The sequence below is a fragment of the Rhinoderma darwinii genome, chromosome 4 (assembly GCF_050947455.1).
Source record: "Rhinoderma darwinii isolate aRhiDar2 chromosome 4, aRhiDar2.hap1, whole genome shotgun sequence".
NCBI classification, from domain to species: domain Eukaryota; kingdom Metazoa; phylum Chordata; class Amphibia; order Anura; family Rhinodermatidae; genus Rhinoderma; species Rhinoderma darwinii.
This window is the reverse complement of record NC_134690.1, coordinates 296,967,283-296,986,763: the sequence shown is the minus strand read 5'-3', so window position 1 is coordinate 296,986,763 and position 19,481 is coordinate 296,967,283. Positions and strand designations below refer to the sequence as shown.

The 19,481-nt window shown below is 40.9% G+C and overlaps 1 protein-coding gene across 26 annotated transcripts in view; it reads right to left on the bottom strand.

Annotated features, from left to right (window-relative positions):
• Window positions 1–19,481, bottom strand: part of AFDN (afadin, adherens junction formation factor) — a 529,325-nt gene that overhangs the window by 367,428 nt on the left and 142,416 nt on the right. For all 26 annotated transcript variants that reach the window (XM_075862614.1, XM_075862630.1, XM_075862615.1 and 23 more), the window contains exon 8: window positions 11,967–12,125. In XM_075862614.1, the coding sequence (XP_075718729.1) occupies window positions 11,967–12,125 (159 nt within the window). The remainder of the gene's footprint in view (window positions 1–11,966; window positions 12,126–19,481) is intronic.

The following is a 19,481-nucleotide window of genomic DNA, read 5'->3' as shown; positions in this document are numbered from 1 at the left end:
CGGACCCCCAGCGATCTCACATGTAGCCCCTATCCTGTGGATAGGGGATAAATGTGTTTTATGGCAAACCCCTTTAACTAGTTAAATGCCGTGGTCAAAAGCGACCGCGGCATTTATAGGGGTTTTTCTATGAAGGACATTTCTGACATATCCACGGGATATGTCATAAATGTCAGATAGATGCAGGTCCAAACTCTGGGACCCGCACCTATCTCTAGCCTTCTCTGCTCTCCGGGCCACTTGATTACATGTGGAGTTACTTAAACAGCGTAACTCGCTGAGCTACGCTGTTTCCGTAACTCCCACAGAACTGAACAGTAGTTACGGAAATAGCGTAGCTCGCAAAAAAAATAAAAGATATGAAGTTAAAAAAAAAAAAAAAAAACTTTTCCCATTTTCCCCAAAAACAATGTAAAAAATAAAATTATTTGGTATCGCTGTGTCTGTAAAAGTCTATCTATTACAATATACCATTATTTAACTCGCACGATGAGTTTAAAAATGTAAAACATCAAAATAGGTTTTGGTCACCTTAGTGCTTAAAGAGGCTCTGTCACCATATTATAAGTGGCCTATCTTGTACATGATGTGATCGGCGCTGTAGATTACAGCAGTGTTTTTTATTTACAAAAACAATCATTTTTGACGGAGTCATGACCTACATTAGCTTTATGCTAATGAGTTTCTTAATGGACAACTGGGCGTGTTTTACTTTTTGACCAAGTGGGCGTTGTACAGAGGAGTGTATGACGCTGACCAATCAGCGTCATACACTTCTCTCCTATCACTTACACTGCAGATAGACATACAGCTAGATCGCTATGTGCAGCCACATAAACACACTATAACGTTACTGCAGTGTCCTGACAATGAATATACATTACCTCCAGCCAGGACGTGATGTGTATTCAGAATCCTGACCACTTCTCTGTGATTTACAGCACAGCACAGCGAGATCTCGCGTGACTACGCCTGCAGTAACGTTATAGTGTGGCTGCACATAGCGATATAGCTATATCGCTATCTGCAGTGTAAGTGAATGGAGAGAAGTGTATGACACTGATTGGTCAGCATCATACACTCCTCTGTACAACGCCCACTTGGTCAAACAGTAAAACACACCCAGTTGTCCATTGAGAAACTCATTAGCATAAAACGAATATAGGTCATAACTCAGTCAAAAATGATTGTTTTTCTAAATAAAAACCACTGCTGTAAATCAACATTACAACGCCGATCACATCATATACAAGATAGGCCACTTATAATGTGGTGACAGAGCCTCATTAAAATATGGTGCAAATAAAACTACAGCACGTCCCGCAAAAAGTAAGCCCTCACACCGCTCAAATCGATGAAAAAAAATATAAAAAAAAATTTGGCTCTCTGAATGTGGTGAAACAGAATACATTTTTTTCAACAATTTTTTTTCCCTATTCTCGGTTTAAAAGCTGGGTGCGTCTTATGTACGGTTGAAAAAAAAAAAAGTTTCATTCGCGACACATTTCCTTTAAATCCGCTTGCAATTCACGAACATCTTCCATAGACTGAACTATATTACATAGCTTGGTGTCATCTGCAAATATAGAAATAGTGCTATTAATCCCATCCTCTATATCATTGATAAAGAAGTTGAATAATAGTGGTCCCAGCACTGAACCCTGGGGTACACCACTTATAACCGGGGACCATTCAGAGTAGGAATCATTGACCACAAATCTCTGGATACGGTCCTTGAGCCAATTCTCAATCCAATTACAAACTATACTTTCTAAACCTATAGTCCTTAATTTACTATTAGACGTCTATGAGGGACAGTGTCAAATGCCTTTGCAAAGTCCAAAAACACTATATCCACAGCGGCCCCTCTGTCTAGGCTTCCGCTCACCTCTTCATAAAAACAAATTAGGTTGGTTTGACAACTTCTGTCCTTAGTATTATAAGTGACAGCCAGCACTGTTTTACTATTTATTGCCACATAATTCTGTATATAGTCCTCAATAGCCCCTCAAACATTTTCCTTAGTAATAAGTATTTTATTATAGGAAAAAAATTAAACCGTCAAAAAAGTACACGTTACGCGTTCGTAACGACCCCAACTATAAAACTATAATATTATTTTTCCTGCACGGTGAACACCGCAAAAAATTAAAAAACAATACTAGCATCACTATTTTTTTGGTTACCACCACTCCCAAAATATAGAATAAAAAAAAAGTTATCAAAAATTTGCATGTACCCCAAAATAATACTAATAAAAACTACAACCCGTCCTGCAAAGAACAAGCCCTTACACAGCTTTTTTGACAAAAATAAGAAAATGATGGCTCTCAGAATATGGTGACACAAAAAAAGAAATAAATAATTTTATAGAAAAGTGATTTTATTGCGCAAATGCCACAAAACAAAAAAAACGATATACATATGGTAATCGTACAGACCTGCAGAATAAAGTAAAATGTAATTTATAGCGCACAGAGATTACTGTAAAAAAAAAAAAAAAAAGACAAAAAACATTGTCAAAATATGTATGTTGTTTTTTTGTCACTTTGCTAGCAAAAAAAAAAATCAAATAAAAAGAGTGATCAAAAAATAAATAAATCACATGTACCCTAAAATGGTACCAATGAAAACTACAGATTGTAACGTAACAAATAAGCCATCGCACGGCTCCTGTGGAGAAAAAAAAAGTTCTGGCACTCAGAACATAGCGACAGAAATTGTGCATTGTCCAAAAGCGGAAAAGATTGGGCACCATTTATCAGTGCGACACCAGCCACATATCTATGAATTATTTATTTACCCCATTATTACACCCTCTTATTATGCCCTGATGTACTCTGCCCAGCTTACATATAACCCCACATTATATACTGAAATAGCAGCAAAACCCCAAACAGAACTTTTACCAAGCAAAATCCGCCACCCAAAATCCAAATGGCGCTCCTTCCCTTCTGAGCTCTGCCGTAGGTCCAAACAGCAGTTTAGTACCACATATGGGGTATTGCCGTAATCGTGAGAAATAGCTTTACAAGTTCTGGGGTGCTTTTTATTCTTTATTCCTTGGAAAAATTACATTTTTTTTATATTTTTTCTGAAAAAAAAGTAGATTTTCATTTTCACAGACATATTCCAATAAATATAGCAAAAGACCTGTGGGGTCAAGATGCTCACTATACCCCCTAGATAAATTCCTTGAGGTGTGTAATTTCCAAAATGGGGTCACTTTTGGAGGATTTCCACTGTTTTGGCACCACAAGACCTCTTTAAACCTGACATGGTGCCTAAAATATATGGTAAAAAAAAAAAGGAGACCCCAAAAGCCTCTAGCTGCTCCTTTGCTTCGGAGGCCAGTGCTTCAGTCCATTACCACACTAGAGCCACATGTGGGATATTTCTAAAAACTGAAGAATCTGGGCGTTATATATTGAGTTGCATTTCTCTGGTAAAACCTTCTGTGTTACAGAATTTTTTTTTATTACAAATGAATTTTGGCAAAAAAAATTAAATTTGCAAATTTCACGTCTACTTTGCTTTAATTCCTGTGAAACGCCTAAAGGGTTAATAAACTTTCTGAATGCGGTTTTGAATACTTTGAGGGGTGCAGTTTTTAAAATGGGGTGATTTATGGGGTCTATCTAGTACATAACTCGCTCAAAGCCACTTCAGATCTGAACTGGTTCTTGACAAAATAACCTTTTGAAATTTTCTTGAAAATGTGAGAAATTGCTGCTAAAGTTCTAAGCCTTGTACCGTCCTAGAAAAATAAAATAATCAAAAAATAATGCAAATATAAAGTAGACATATGGGGGATGTTAATTAGCAACAATTTTGTGTGGTATTACTATCTGTTTTACAAGTAGATTACATTTAAGGGTATGTTCACACAGAGTTTTTTTGACGCGGAAACCGCACCGCAAAACTCGCCACAAACCGGCCTGAAAATGCCTTCCATTGATTTCAATGGGAGGTGGTTTTCTCCAGCTCTATCTTTGCGCAATTACGCCTCTGACCTCCCATTGACATCAATGGGAGACAGAGAAAGCGTATTTCGCTGCATTTTATGCCCACCACTCTCAATGGCCGCGGACGAATAACGCCATGAAAATCGGCGTGCAGGCAGAGGAAAATCTGCCTAAAACTTCCAAACGGAATTTTGAGGCAGATTTTCCGCCTGCAAAAAACTGTGTAAACGTGCCCTTAAATTAGAAAAATTATAATTTTAGCAAATTTTCTTTTACATTTTGGTGTTTTTCACAAATAAGCTATGAATTTATTGGCCAAATTTTTCCACTAACATAAAGTACAATATGTCACGAGAAAACCATCTCTGAATCGCTTGGATAGGCAAAAGCATTCCAGAGTTATTACCACATAAAATGTCAGATTTGAAAACATCGATAACCCTTGGTCCTGAAAGGGTTAAGAAACTAATTGGCATATATCTTAAAATTGATAGTTTATCAAAATAAAAACCACATTACAGCGCCGATCACATTATGTAGGAGATAGGGCACTTAGAAACTGGTGACAGAGCCTGTAATATCCTTCACGGCCTATCCTTAGAAAATTCAGACTTCTGGGACCCTTCTGGTCAACACAATGAAGGGGTCATGGAGCTAGACTTCATTGTTTACATAGGAGGTGGTGGCTTATCCGTTTGAGCAGCTGTGTATGGCACAGCAGCTCCTCCCATTCACTTGAATTATAGTCTCAGAGGACTCCTTTAAAAGGTGTATCGAAATATGCAGGTATTTTCCTGAATAGGACAACTGTAAATATGCAGATATCACTCTGGTTTCCACTAGCAATTAAATACCCTCCGTAATAAAAGCAGTAGCAGTGTTAAAGTTACTTAGATTTGGTAAAAGGTTAAATTAAAAACTGCCCATACTGCCAAAAGTACCATTACCTGGTTTAATAACCACAGTATCACTGCGCTTGATTGGCCAGCAAACTAACCTGACCTAAACCCCATAGAGAATCTATGGGGTATTATCAAGAAGAAGACGACACCCCAGACCCAACAATGCAGACTAGCTGAAGGCCGCTATCAAAGCAACCTGGGCTTCCATAACACCTCAGCAGTGCCACAGGCTGATCACCCCCATGCCACGCCGCATTGATGCAGTAATTCATGCAAAAGGAGCCCGACCAAGTATTGAGTGAATATACTGTACATACTTTTCAGTAGGCCAACATTTCTGTATTAAAAATCATTGTTCAAATTGGGCTTATATAATATTAAAATCTTCGGAGACACAAAATTTTGGGTTTTCATTAACTGTTACCGTAATCATCAGCATAAAAAAAAATAAAAAAATGCTGGAAATAGATCAGTGTGTGTAATGAATCTATATAATATACGAGTTTCACTTTTTAAGTGGAATTACTGAGACACGCTTACTTTTTTATGATATTCTAATTCATTGAGCACTAGTATAAATAGGTGTGTGTGTAGGGGGGTGTAGGGTGTGTGTGTAGGGTGTGTGTAGGTGTGTGTGTGTAGGTGTGTGTGTGTAGGTGTGTAGGTGTGTGTGTGTGTAGGTGTGTGGGTGTGTGTGTGTGGGTGTGTAGGTGTGTGTGTGTGTAGGTGTGTGTGTGTGTAGGTGTGTGTGTGTAGGTGTGTGTGTGTGTAGGTGTGTGTGTGTAGGTGTGTGTGTGTAGGTGTGTGTGTGTAGGTGTGTGTGTGTAGGTGTGTGTGTGTAGGTGCGTAGGTGTGTGTGTAGGTGCGTAGGTGTGTGTGTGTAGGTGCGTAGGTGTGTGTGTGTAGGTGCGTAGGTGTGTGTGTAGGTGCGTAGGTGTGTGTGTGTGTGTAGGTGCGTAGGTGTGTGTGTGTATAGGTGCGTAGGTGTGTGTGTGGGTGCGTAGGTGTGTGTGTGTGGGTGCGTAGGTGTGTGTGTGGGTGCGTAGGTGTGTGTGTGTGTAGGTGTGTGGGTGCGTAGGTGTGTGTGTGTGTGGGTGCGTAGGTGTGTGTGTGTGTGGGTGCGTAGGTGTGTGTGTGTGTGGGTGCGTAGGTGTGTGTGTGTGTGGGTGCGTAGGTGTGTGTGTGTGGGTGCGTAGGTGTGTGTGTGTGTGTGTGGGTGCGTAGGTGTGTGTGTGGGTGCGTAGGTGTGTGTGTGTGTGTGGGTGCGTAGGTGTGTGTGTGTGTGTGGGTGCGTAGGTGTGTGTGTGTGTGTGGGTGCGTAGGTGTGTGTGTGTAGGTGTGTGTGTGTAGGTGTGTGTGTGTAGGTGTGTGTAGGTGCGTAGGTGTGTGTGTGTAGGTGCGTAGGTGTGTGTGTGTAGGTGCGTAGGTGTGTGTGTAGGTGCGTAGGTGTGTGTGTGTATAGGTGCGTAGGTGTCTGTGTGGGTGCGTAGGTGTGTGTGTGTGTGTGGGTGCGTAGGTGTGTGTGTGTGTGGGTGCGTAGGTGTGTGTTTGTGGGTGCGTAGGTGTGTTTGTGGGTGCGTAGGTGTGTGTGTGGGTGCGTAGGTGTGTGTGTGGGTGCGTGTGTGTGTGTGTGTGTGTGTGTGTGTGTGTGGGTGCGTAGGTGTGTGTGTGTGGGGTGCGTAGGTGTGTGTGTGTGTATAGGTGCGTAGGTGTGTGTGTGGGTGCGTAGGTGTGTGTGTGTGTGGGTGCGTAGGTGTGTGTGTGTGTGTGGGTGCGTAGGTGTGTGTGTGGGTGCGTAGGTGTGTGTGGGTGCGTAGGTGTGTGTGTGTGTGGGTGCGTAGGTGTGTGTGTGTGTGTGTGGGTGCGTAGGTGTGTGTGTGTGTGTGTGTGTAGGTGCGTAGGTGCGTAGGTGTGTGTGTGTGCGCGTAGGCGCGCGCATGCGCATAGGTGAGATTTCCAGCAAGGGAAACGAAATCTCGTTTACCTCGCAATCTCGCGAGATTACGAGTGGCTTGCTGAAATCTCACAGAAAAGAGTCAGAAGTGTCAGGATTCTGAGTACACCTGACGTCCAGGCTGGATTTCATGTGTATTCATTATCAGGACACTTGTGTATGTGGCTGCACATCGTTCTAGTAAGAACGCTGTGCAGCTGTGTAAATGAATGGAGAGGAGTGTTGACACTGACTGGTCACTAATTGGTCAGCGTCATACACATAAACACGCCCAGTTAAAAACACAATACACGCCCAGTTGGACATAACGAAAAAAAACGCCCCGTTGTCCATTTCAAAGCTCATTTGCATATATATAAAATAGCTCATAACTTGGCCAAAAATGAACGTTTTTAAAAAAAAACAAACGTTACTGTTATCTACATTGCAGCGCCGATCACAAGCAATAGGAGATAGGGATTTGAGAATCTGGTGACAGAGCCTCTTTAACTCCTTAATGCCGAAGGACGGATATATCCGTCCTCAGCAGCTGCTAGTTCGCGCAGGAGGACGGATATATCCGTCCTGTGATGGCGCGGGTACTGAGACTGTACCCACGCGATCAGCGGCAGGAGCACGGCTGTTATACACAGCCTGGCTCCTGCTGCAACTGCCGGAATCGAAGCGCGCGCCGATTCCGGCAGTTTAACCCATTAAATGCCGCTGTCAATAGTGACAGCGGCATTTAATGTGTTTGACAGAGGGGGGAGCTCCCTCTGTCACCCGATCGGCGCCCCCGCAAACAAATCGCGGGTCGCCGTCGGGTTTCCATGACAGCCGGGGGTCTAACAAAGACCCCCAGGTCTGCCTTCAGCATCTGCCTGTTAGGCGATGCCGGAGGCATGACCTAATAGGTTGCCTGTCAGTTTTACACTGACAGGCAATAATGCTTTGGTATACGAAGTATACCAAAGCATTATATATGCGATCAGCACATCGCATAGTGAAGTCCCCTGGTGGGACAAAAAAAAAAAAATGTAAAACAGTTAAATAAAGTTTGTGAAATAAAAAAAATAATTACAGTCAAAGTCAAATAAAACTACTTTTTTGGCCCAAAAAGTGGTTTTATTTAGTAAAACAGTCAAAACAAAATCAGACATACACATATATGGTATCCCCGCGTTCGTAACAACTTGACCAATAAAATGAACATATTAATTAAACCGCCGGATGAACGGCGTCCAAAGAAAACGCAAAAAACAACGTCAAAATTCTCTCTTTTCTCCCATTCCCCCCATAAAAAATAAAATAAAAGTTAATCTATAAGTCCTATGTACCCCAAAATAGTACTAATAAAAACTACACATTGTCCCGCAAAAATCAAGCCCACGTACGGCCACATCGACGGAAAAATAAAAACGTTACGGCTCTTGGAACGCGGCGATGCAAAAACAAGTAATTTTTTTCTAAAAGGGTTTTTATTGTGCAAACGTAGAAAAAACATATAAAACCTTTACATATTTGGTATCCCTGTAATCGTGCCGACCCATAGAATAAAGGTAACCTGTTATTTACGCTGCATAGTAAACGGCGTAAATTTATAACGTGAAAATTAATGCTGGAATAGCTGCTTATTTTCAATTCTCTCCTAAAATAAAGTTAATAAAAGTTAATCAATATGTTTTAAGCATCTAAAAATGGTACAATTACAAATACAAATACAACTCGTCCCGCAAAAAACAAGCCCTTATACGGCTATGTCGACGGAATAAAAAAAGAGTTACGACTCTTGGAATGCGACCGTGAAAAAACTAAAAATAATCCTTGGTCATTAACGTGCAAAATGGCCCGGTCATTAAGGGGTTAAAGAGACTCTGTCACCACATTATAAGTGCCCTATCTCCTATATAAGGAGATCGGCGCTATAACGTAGGTGACAGCAGTGCTTTTTATTTAGAAAAAAAGATCTATTTTTAGCTTTATGCTAATGAGTTTCTTAATGCCCAAGTGGGCGTGTTTTACTTTAGACCAAGTGGGCGTTGTACAGAGTATAGGACGCTGACCAATCAGCGTCATGCACTTCTCTCCATTCATTTACACTGCACTAGCGATATAGTTATATGGTTATGTGCAGCTACATACACAAACATATAGTCCTGCCTAGAAAAACATTAAGAGTAGTTTTATTCGTATAGTATTAAAAATAGGGCACTAAATGCCAAAAGTACTGAGTGTAGGCGTAGGCACACAGATCCACGGTCCCTGATAAATGTCAGGAAACAGGTGATATTGAAAAACCTTTCAATCGATATGACACAAGACAGGGGTAGCAGTAGTGCTCCTCAATCACTTGCCATAGCGATGCAAAGGGAAACAAGCCTCCTTGAAATGTCCTGTATGCACATAGAAACAGACGTGCCACACTCTGGACATGCACAGGGGACCTAAGCAAACGTAGATGTGGTCTGGTTACCACAGTAAAGCAACGTCCGATCTCCTTATATAGGAGATAGGGCACTTATAATGTGGTGACAGAGCCTCTTTAAAGAGGCTCTGTCACCAGATTTTGCAACCCCTATCTGCTATTGCAGCAGATCGGCGCTGCAACGTAGATTACAGTAACGTTTTTATTTTAAAAAAACGAGCATTTTTGGCCAAGTTATGACCATTTTTGTATTTATGCAAATGAGGCTTGCTAAAGTCCAACTGGGCGTGTTTAAAGTAAAAGTCCAACTGGGCGTGTATTATGTGTGTTACATCGGGGCGTGTTTACTACTTTTACGAGCTGGGCGTTCTGACGAGAAGTATCATCCACTTCTCTTCAGAACGCCCAGCTTCTGGCAGTGCAGACACAGCGTGTTCTCGAGAGATCACGCTGTGTCGTCACTCACTTCCTGCCCCAGGTCCTGCATCGTGTCGGACGAGCGAGGACACATCGGCACCAGTGGCTACAGTTGATTCTGCAGCAGCATCGGCGTTTGCAGGTAAGTCGATGTAGCTACTTACCTGCAAACGCTGATGCTGCTGCAGAATCAACTGTAGCCTCTGGTGCCGATCTGGCCGACACAGGACCTGGGGCAGGAAGTGAGTGACATCACAGCGTGATCTCTCGAGAACACGCTGTGTGTCTGCACTGCCAGAAGCTGGGTGTTAACGAACAGAAGTGGATGATGCTGATTCGTCAGCATCATACACTCCCATTCCTAACGCCCAGCTAGTAAAAGTAAAAACGCCCCGATGTACACACATAATACACGCCCAGTTGTACTTTTACTGTAAACACGCCCAGTTGTACTTTTGCAAGCCTCATTTGCATAAATACAAAAATGGTCATAACTTGGCCAAAAATGCTCGTTTTTTTAAAAATAAAACCGTTACTGTAATCTACATTGCAGCGCCGATCTGCTGCAATAGCAGATAGGGGTTGCAAAATCTGGTGACAGAGCCTCTTTAAATGAACAATCCACAGCAGATCATTTGCAACTTTGCAACTTCTATTTTCATGCCCCACTTTTTTTTTTTTAAACTATGGCCCTCTATTTTGCCTAAAAAAAAAAAAAGTTATTTTAGGTGCAAAAAATTTTGACATAGCACTTTATGAACACACCCGGCATAAATTCTTAAAAAAGGTGCGGCTAATCAAAAGGGGACGGGCCCCTGCAGCTGAACAGATTTACAAGAAACTGGCATAAATTATTGCAGAAAACAGGAGCTCAGGTTTGCCCAAGATTTTACTTTCAAGTGCACGGAAAGCTCAAGATGCGACTAATTTATTAAGAGGTGTCCACCGATTAATAATTATTATTTCTGGTGCGTGTATAGCGCCAACATATTCCGCAGCGCTGTACAGAGATTCACACTTAGGGTATGTTCAGACGCAGTGACCAAAAATGTCTGAAAATACGGAGCTGTTTTCAGGCGAAAACAGCTCCTGATTTTCAGACGTTTTTGTAGCAACTCGTTTTTCGTGGCATATTTTACGGACGTTTTTGGAGCTTTTTTTCAATGGAGTCAATGAAAAACGCCTCCAAAAACGTCCCAAGAAGTGACGCACTTTTGTCGCCGGCGTCTTTTTATACGCTGTATTTTGACAGCGACGTGTAAAATTAAGCCTCGTAGGAACAGAACACCGTAAATTCCATTGCAAGCAATAGGCAGATGTTTGTAGGTGTATTCGGGGCGTTTTATCAGACGCAAAACGCCCGAATTACGTCTGAAAACACTGCGCGTGAACATACCCTTACTGTCCCCATTGGGGCACAATCTATATTCCCTATCAGTATGTTTTTGGGGTGTGGGAGGAAACCGGAGTACCTGGAGGAATCCCACACAAAAACGGGGAGAACATACACACTCCATGCATAAATTACTCGCATTTTACGCCTACGGCTTCCGCTGTACAGTTGATAGGCTGCATTGTGGCCAATCCAACTCTTAAAGTGTATGGCCAGCTGCAGGGGTCATGTACACGACCGTTGCAGTTTTGCGGATTGCAAAACATTGATCCTTTATTGTTTTCGTATGCTGTTCCTTACTTTTTGCAGACCCATATACTAGAACAGGTGAGACGGATCACAAAATGTAGACAAGTATAGGACCTGTTCTAGAATTTGTGAAACAAAAACACTGATCTGCAAAATGAAATAAAAAAAATTGGTGTGCCTCTCCCCTATATAAATGAATGACTCAGTTTGAACCACAAAAATCAATGATGGAAAAATAAATTGTGGTGTGCATGAGCTCTTAGAAGTAGGCCACAGATCTGTTCAGTAGTAGGAGGACTTAAAGTACCGCAAAATGTAGGATCTTTCAACTACAGCAGAATAAAATTCATTCTTAGGCCCCATGTACACGACCGCAAAAAAAAAATCTCCGTAATTGCGAACCGTAATACGGACCCATTCAGTTCTATTGGCCGTGGACACCTTTCCGTATCGCTACGGATAGGTGTCAGTGCCGTAGAACTGTACCGAAAGAGATAGAACATGTCCTATCTTTTGCATTTTACAGGCCGTGCTCCCATACTTTGTATGGGAGGACGGGCCGAAAAAGCAGGCTGCGGCCGTCTGCCCTGCCCGCAATCATGTAACGGGATTACGGGCACGACCGTGTGCATGAGGCCTTACTTCTATTTGTTGCAATTTGAACCACAAGGAAAATAATTACCTGGACTTAATTCTACTAGATAAGGTAGCTTGTCTGGATAAAGAGAGTAGCTGTATGTATCCAATCCATCTTTGCCCTTCAAGATCTTTCCATCTGGTTTCCTATTCTTCTTTGAGGTGTAGTCTGTGGGCCTCTTTTTCAACTGAAATACCAGTTCTCCTTAAAAAAGTAAAATAAACAAATAAATACGAGACTTCCCAACTAAGCCAAATGCACAAAAAGTCTACTTCGCTCTTTCATGAACGGATGTGTTTTAGGTCTTTATGCCCAGAGCATAAATTCACATTTTGGAATGCTGCAATCTAAAAAGGGTAGATTTTATTTTATTTTTTGGGTATACCCCAAAATGTTTTTTTGTTTCTTTTTTATTTGATATTGGAGAGAAATATCCATTTTATTCGATTTTATCAATTTTGTTTTTTTTATGGAAAATGGTCAGGAGCAGTAAAACAAACTATTTTTTCCTTACTTTTTCAAGCTATATTTTAAAGGTAGGTGTTTAATTACCATTTATGTAAAAATTTAATCCTCTTATTCGCCCATGAATTGTGAGGTCATATGTGTACTATAGGACATGGATATAGCACCAAGAAAACCTTATTGCAGATTTAAAATGTATCTTCCCTCTTAACTTTAGACGCAGAATCTGTACATGGGTAGAGTCTGGGAAGAACAGACTAAAATTGGTATCCGGGGGTAATTCTTTTGTGTTTGGGGTAATGTATAGGAACAAATTAATGATTGGACACATGACACCCATGCAAAACAGGTTCGTGTCACACATATTTACGTTACGAATATTAATGCTTATGGGATAGAAGGGGTGCACTTTTTTTTTTGTTGGGATGGGGGCTTTCTATCTTTTATTTTTTTTTAAATAAACATTTTTTTCTCATTTTGTTATTTATTTAAATTGGCACTGCACGTATTCATTAATTCACCGGTCTATTTTTTTCTGACCGAGCCCCATTTTTCAAATCTGACATGTATAAATTTACGTGGGAATAATTTGATTGCTTTTGCTTATTTAAACGATTCTAAGATTTTTTTTTTATTTTTTTAACACATTGTACTTTATATGAGTAGCAAATTTTGGCGGATACATTTTTATGTTTTTCACAAATAAACATAGAATGTATCAAACATTTTGGAACATTTTAATTTCTGTGCTTGTAAGACAATCATACCACACAAAATAGTTATTAATTAACATTTAATGAATGCACTCAGGAAGTTTATTATCCCTTCAGGCATTTTACACATTTAGTCCAAAACATTTTTTTCATAGAGCACGAAGGAGGAAGAGCAGCCCAAACTTTATTATGTCATTTCTCCCGAGCACGGAAAAGCCCCGTAAGTAGTCCAATGCTGTGATGCATTGTATTTTGTATTTATGTCCATTTAAGCTGGTTGCTACCTGGTGTCCACTAACACACTGCGGCAAATCTCTGGTTTGACAGGGCTCTGAAAGGAAAGATCGCCATTTGGCGGGCAGATTTTGAAGGAATGTTTTGCAGACGACATGCCGCATTTGGAGATCCCCTGATGTACCAGTACTGAGTGGAAACCCCCCAGAAGTGGAAATTATACGCCTCAAGGCATTTATCAAGGGTTGTAGCGAAGAAATTTGACCTGACACGTGTATTCCAGATATTAAATGTGCAGCAGATTGTGCAAACTGAAAACGAAAATTTTTCCACGGCTATGCCATTAGATTGCACAATATGTTGCAACCAGCTTGTACCACTGGAGACTGAGTATGAAAATTATATTATATAATATATATATATATATATATATATATATATATATATATATACACACAAATATATATACCATATATCCATCTCTATATAGTCGTAAACTACTCTTTGGGCACATTGCAGGGCTCAGACTGGAAGGTACGCCATTTGAATTTTTACTGGTATTTTTTTTTTAATTCATAATGCGGGGGATATGTAAGCTGTGCGGAGTACATCACATAATAAGGTGGCATAATGATAGTGTCCGTAAATCATAAAAGTTATCCATAAGTGTGTGGTACGCTTTGAAGCAATTCTTTATGCACAGGCTGGGTTTATGGGGCATATGTTGCACTGATATATAGCATCCAATTTTAACCCCTTTTGATACACACTGGGCAACGTTGCAGTTTGGAGAACTTCACTTGGAAAGTGTTGCACTAGTACAATATGGGCACCCTTGCTTCCAGCAAATGTACTTGGGCCGTCCCCGTCCTGGATCCAAAATATTAGGGCCTTAATTAGCACCTTTTGAAACCAAAGGAATATTCTACTCTCCCCTAACATTATTTTTCGAACGAAGTAGCAGCATGAAGACAAGCCGTAGATCATATTGCTACCATTTTGGGTATATGCGACATTTCATTTTTTGGAAGGCAAGGTGATAAAAGAAAAAAACAAACAGCAATTTGGCCATTTTTGCTACTTTAATTTAATATGTTGTTCATTGTGCAGTATGAATGCCATGTTACTTTTATTCTGCGGGTCAGTACGATTACAGCAATAACAAATTAATGTACTTTGTTTTTATTTTGTAAAAATAAAAAGATATATATTTTTTTAAAGTAACAGGATTTTTGAGCCAACATATTCGGAGAGCCTGAACTTATTTTTCTATTGATGAAGCAGTGACAAGTAGTTTTTATTCATACCATTTTGGGGTATATGCATCTTTTCGATCACCATTTATTCCCTTTTTTTGAGGAGAGATGACCAAATAACAGCAATTAGGTTTTGCTTTTTTTTAAATCTTTTTTGACGGGAACCCCGGGAAGGGTAAATATATTTTACTATGGGAGCACAGGTTAGCATGTATTACATTCTCTATATTTTCCCTACTTCCCCAGCAATACGAGTACGGTGTTCATAGGTTTTTGGTGACCAGGAACGGATTAACATGGCATCAAACAGGCATGTAAATTAATGTGCTTCTGGCACAAGGCCCTTGCAGGGTTTAATGAGACTGTCACCACATTATAAGAGCTCTATCTCCTGCATAAGGAGATCGGCGCTATAATGTAGGTGACAGCAGTGCTTTTTATTTTAAAAACAACTATCTATTTTTACCACTTTATTAGCGATTTTAGATTTATGCTAATGAGTTGCTTAATGCCCAAGTGGGCGTGTTTTTACTTTATACCAAGTGGGCGTTGTGCAGAGGAGTGTATGACGCTGACCAATCAGCCTCATGCACTCCTCTCCATTCATTTACTCAGCGCATAGTGACACTGCGTTGTTCGCTATGTGCGGTCTTAGGGTATGTGCACACGATAACTGCATTTACGTCTGAAATTATGGTGCTGTTTTCAGGAGAAAACAGCTCCTGAATTTCAGACGTAATTGCTCATACTCGCATTTGCGGGGCGTCCATTACGGACGTAATTTGAAGCTGTTCTTCATTGGATTCAATGAAAAACGGCTATAATTACGTCCCAAGAAGTGTCCTGCACTTCTTTGACGAGGCTGTTATTTTACGCGCCGTCTTTTGACAGCGACGCATAAAATTACAGATCGTTGGCACAGTACATCAGCAAACCCATTGAAATTAATGGTCAGATGTTTGTCGATGTATTGGAGCCGTGTTTTCAGGCGTAATTCGAGGCGTAAAACGCCTCCATTACGCCTGAAAATAGGTTGTGTGAACCCAGCCTTATACTGACACATTAACGTTACTGAAGTGTTTAGACAGTGAATAGACATTCCTTCCAAGCAGGATGGGAGGTCTATTCACAATCCCGGCACTTCGTTAGCGTTTCTGTGGTACTTACAGCAGAGCAAGTGTAATCTAGCGAGATCACGCTGTAAATGACAGGTTACAGCGAGATTATGCTTGCTCTGCTGTAACTACCACAGAAACGCTACAGAAGTGGGATTGTGAACCGCTACACCAACGCCTCTAATCTGTGCCAGTCACTGCACTGGTTGCCCATCCCCTTCCGAATAAAATTCAAACTTATTACTCTCACCCACAAAGCTCTCCACAGTGCTGCACCTCCTTACATCTCCTCCCTCATCTCTGTCTACCACCCTACTCGGACTCTACGTTCTGCCAACGACCTTAGATTAAAATCCTCCATAATCCGAACCTCCCACTCCCGTCTCCAAGATTTCTCTCGTGCTGCACCCGTCCTCTGGAATGTGCTACCCCAGACAATCAGATTAATTCCCAATATCCACAGTTTTAAACGTGCCCTGAAAACACATCTATTTAGACAGGCCTATAACATTCCCTAATCTGACTCCTTTCCATGGCCCTCCATTTAGATTAGTCATCAGAATAAGATTCCCTCACACTCCTTCTCTTCATGTCCGTCATACACGGATACTGGCTGGTGACCGGCTCATGCAGCTTTATGTTACCACCGCATGTGTATAAAAATGGCCGGACCATTGTACAGAACAAACACTGTTACACTTTGTGTCTCCCTTATGTCCTCATAGATTGTAAGCTCTTGCGAGCAGGGTCCTCACTACCCAGGTTTGAATTGTAAATGAACTTTGTCACTATGTAATGTCTGATATTGTTTGTTTCATGTTCCCTCTAAATTGTAAAGTGCTGCGTAATATGTTGGCGCTATATAAATAAAGATTATTATTATTATTATTAGACACTGTGGTACTATGTGGGCACTTTCTACAGTGGGCACTATCTACAGGGACATGGGCACTGAGGTATTTTTTGTCCCAACCCCCTTAAAAACAAAAGACAAATTAAATCCATCCTTTTAACGGGCATGAAAAACGGATGGCAAACTGCCATTAAAAACAGACAGACGGACTGGAAATGGATGAAGATTTAGAGACACACTGATGCAAAACGGCCAAGAAAAACTGGACGGTTTTTTAAAGGGGTTTTCCCACAGAGGGACATTTATAAATGTCCACAGGATGTGTCACAGGTCAGATAGATGCGGGTCCCACCTCTGGGACCCGCACTTCTCTCTACAACGGGGCCCCCTAAACCCGTTCTAGCTTTGTCTGCTATTGCTGACTTCCGGCAACTTTGACTTTATGGCCGGGCGTTACGAAGACAGCGTAGCCTGTTGGGCTACGCTGTTTCCGTAACTCCCATAGTAGTGAATAGCAGCTACGAAAGCAGCGTAGCTAGCGAGCTACGCTGTTTCCATAACAACTATTCAGTTCTATGGGGCTTACAAAAACAGGTTGGAACATGGTCGACACACAAAGAGGTAGAACGGGGTTTAGGGGCCCCGTTCTAGAGATAGGTGCAGGTCCCAGAGGTGGGACTGCATCTATCTGACATATCCTGTGGTTGTCAAACATCCATCGTGGGAAAATTGAAAAAAAAAATGTTTCACTCAGGGCCGTTTTTTGTTTTTTTTAAGAAATGAATCCATTTTTGCATACATATTACTGCTCTAATATGCATTTATAAATTTAGCTAAATTTCAGTTTGGCAGCTTGTATGTACTCACTGTACATAGAAGCTGCAGAATGCCATAGTCAGCCTAATATATCAGTGCGCTGGTCTGACAGCAGCTCCTGTGTACCTCAGACACTGCATCTAAGGCCTTATTTACACGAACGTAAATGGGTCGCACGGACCTATGTAAGGCAATGGGGACATTGAGACATTGTGTTTTTCACGCAGCGTGTCCGAGGCGTGAAACTCACGACATGTCCTATACTTGAGCGTTTTCTTGCACATCACACGGATGCACTTCCGCATGATTCGCGCAACAGTAGATCAAGAAATGAAGGGAAAAATAAAACCACCTCCTTAATTTATTTTTCTAAACCTCAAAACCGCGTGACATAAGGATGGCATATGCGCGAAAATCACGCAGCCACCCACCAAACACTTATGACACACGGAACTGCAACGCGCAAAAAAACGCTGCATTTTTTGCGCGTGCAAAACGCACACATTCGTGTGAATTTCGCCTAAGCCTACTTTCACACATTGCGATTTGTTTCAGATTTCTCCGCTAAAGCCAGAACTGAACCCAGGAGGAAAAGAAAAAGAAAAAAAAAGAAGAAAAAATAAAAATGAATAGCTCTTGAGACCGTGAAGAAAACAAAAATTAGATGGGACCTCAAAAAAGGTTAAACATGCTAAAGCTTTGTCCATTAACCACTTAGAGACGCAGCAAATTTTAGTTTCGTTTTCTTCATTTTCTCCTCCATGGTTTTTAAAAAAAAACATAGGTTTCCGTGCCCCATTTAGATGTATAATATAATGTACTGGGAAACTGAAAAAAAAAATTCTGTGTGGTGAAATGGGGTAAGAACGACAAAAAAAAAAAAAAAAAAAAACACAGCGATTTCGTAATTGATTTGGAGTTCAATTTTTTGGCGCTTACCATGCGGTAAAAAAAACATGTTAACTTTATTCTACAAGTCTATCTTGTATTTTTTTTTTTTTTAATGTTTTACCACTTTTACAACAAAAAAATAAAAAATTGTTAGAAAATTGCAACACAAGTAAGTGTCAGTTTTATTGGTACTATTTTGGGGTAAATGCGATATTTTCATAACTTTTTATTCCATTTTTTGGAGACTTAATGTGACCAAAAAACAGCAAATTTGGCAGTATTTTTTTTTTATACAGCGTTCAAAACATTAGAATATTTCAGACTTCTACGTAACAATTATGTAAATGTTTATCTCAATCAATTGATAGATATAGCTTTATCTAGACACCTCAACATTGAATTTGCAACACTGAGAAGTAAACGTTTTGAAATTGTGGAAATCACAGAATCGAGCCATGTTATTGATATGCAAATGGCAAAAAAAAATGGAAACAAAATATTCCTAATATCTTGATTCAGTATCTAGTATGAGCAAAACGCACAGACATACACGCACTTAGACACCTTGGCATGCCATCAATGAGATTATTAATGGTGAGGAATGTTGGGCAACGCTGAATGCTCTTGGGCACACAAAATCACATAGATTGGCCGCTGGCAGCTCCCTTCGCAGTTGCCGACCAATGACTTCTTAGATGTGCTAGATGGGAGACAAGTCTGGAGTTGCTGCAGGCCATGGAATCATGTTTTGGCCACACAGTCTGCTCACAGTAGCACGAGCAACATGCAATCTGGCATTGTCCTGTTGAAAAACGGATTCTGGGACACAGCTGGTTCCACGACCAAAACAATGTAACGCCAAGCTGTTGATGTGCCTGAAATGGATACTAGAGACATCCGGCTACTGTACATTATGCCACCCCACACCATAATCCCGGGAGTAGGACTGGTGCGACGTTTTCTCGTGAAGGCCTTTTCATGGCATTGCCCACGTTGTCTCCAGACCAATCTACAGCTATCATTGCGTCCGAGACAAACGCGGAATACATCGGTAAATGGAGGTTAGACCTCCATTGCCATCTTGCGGTGCACCATGTTCACCTTTGTGAGCAGTGGCATGTGGTCAATGAAATACTTGTAGCTGGACATCTGGCTCGTAGCCTAATATCCTGCAAACGTCTTCTGATGTTTGGGTCGACGCTGGTTGCCGTCCTAGG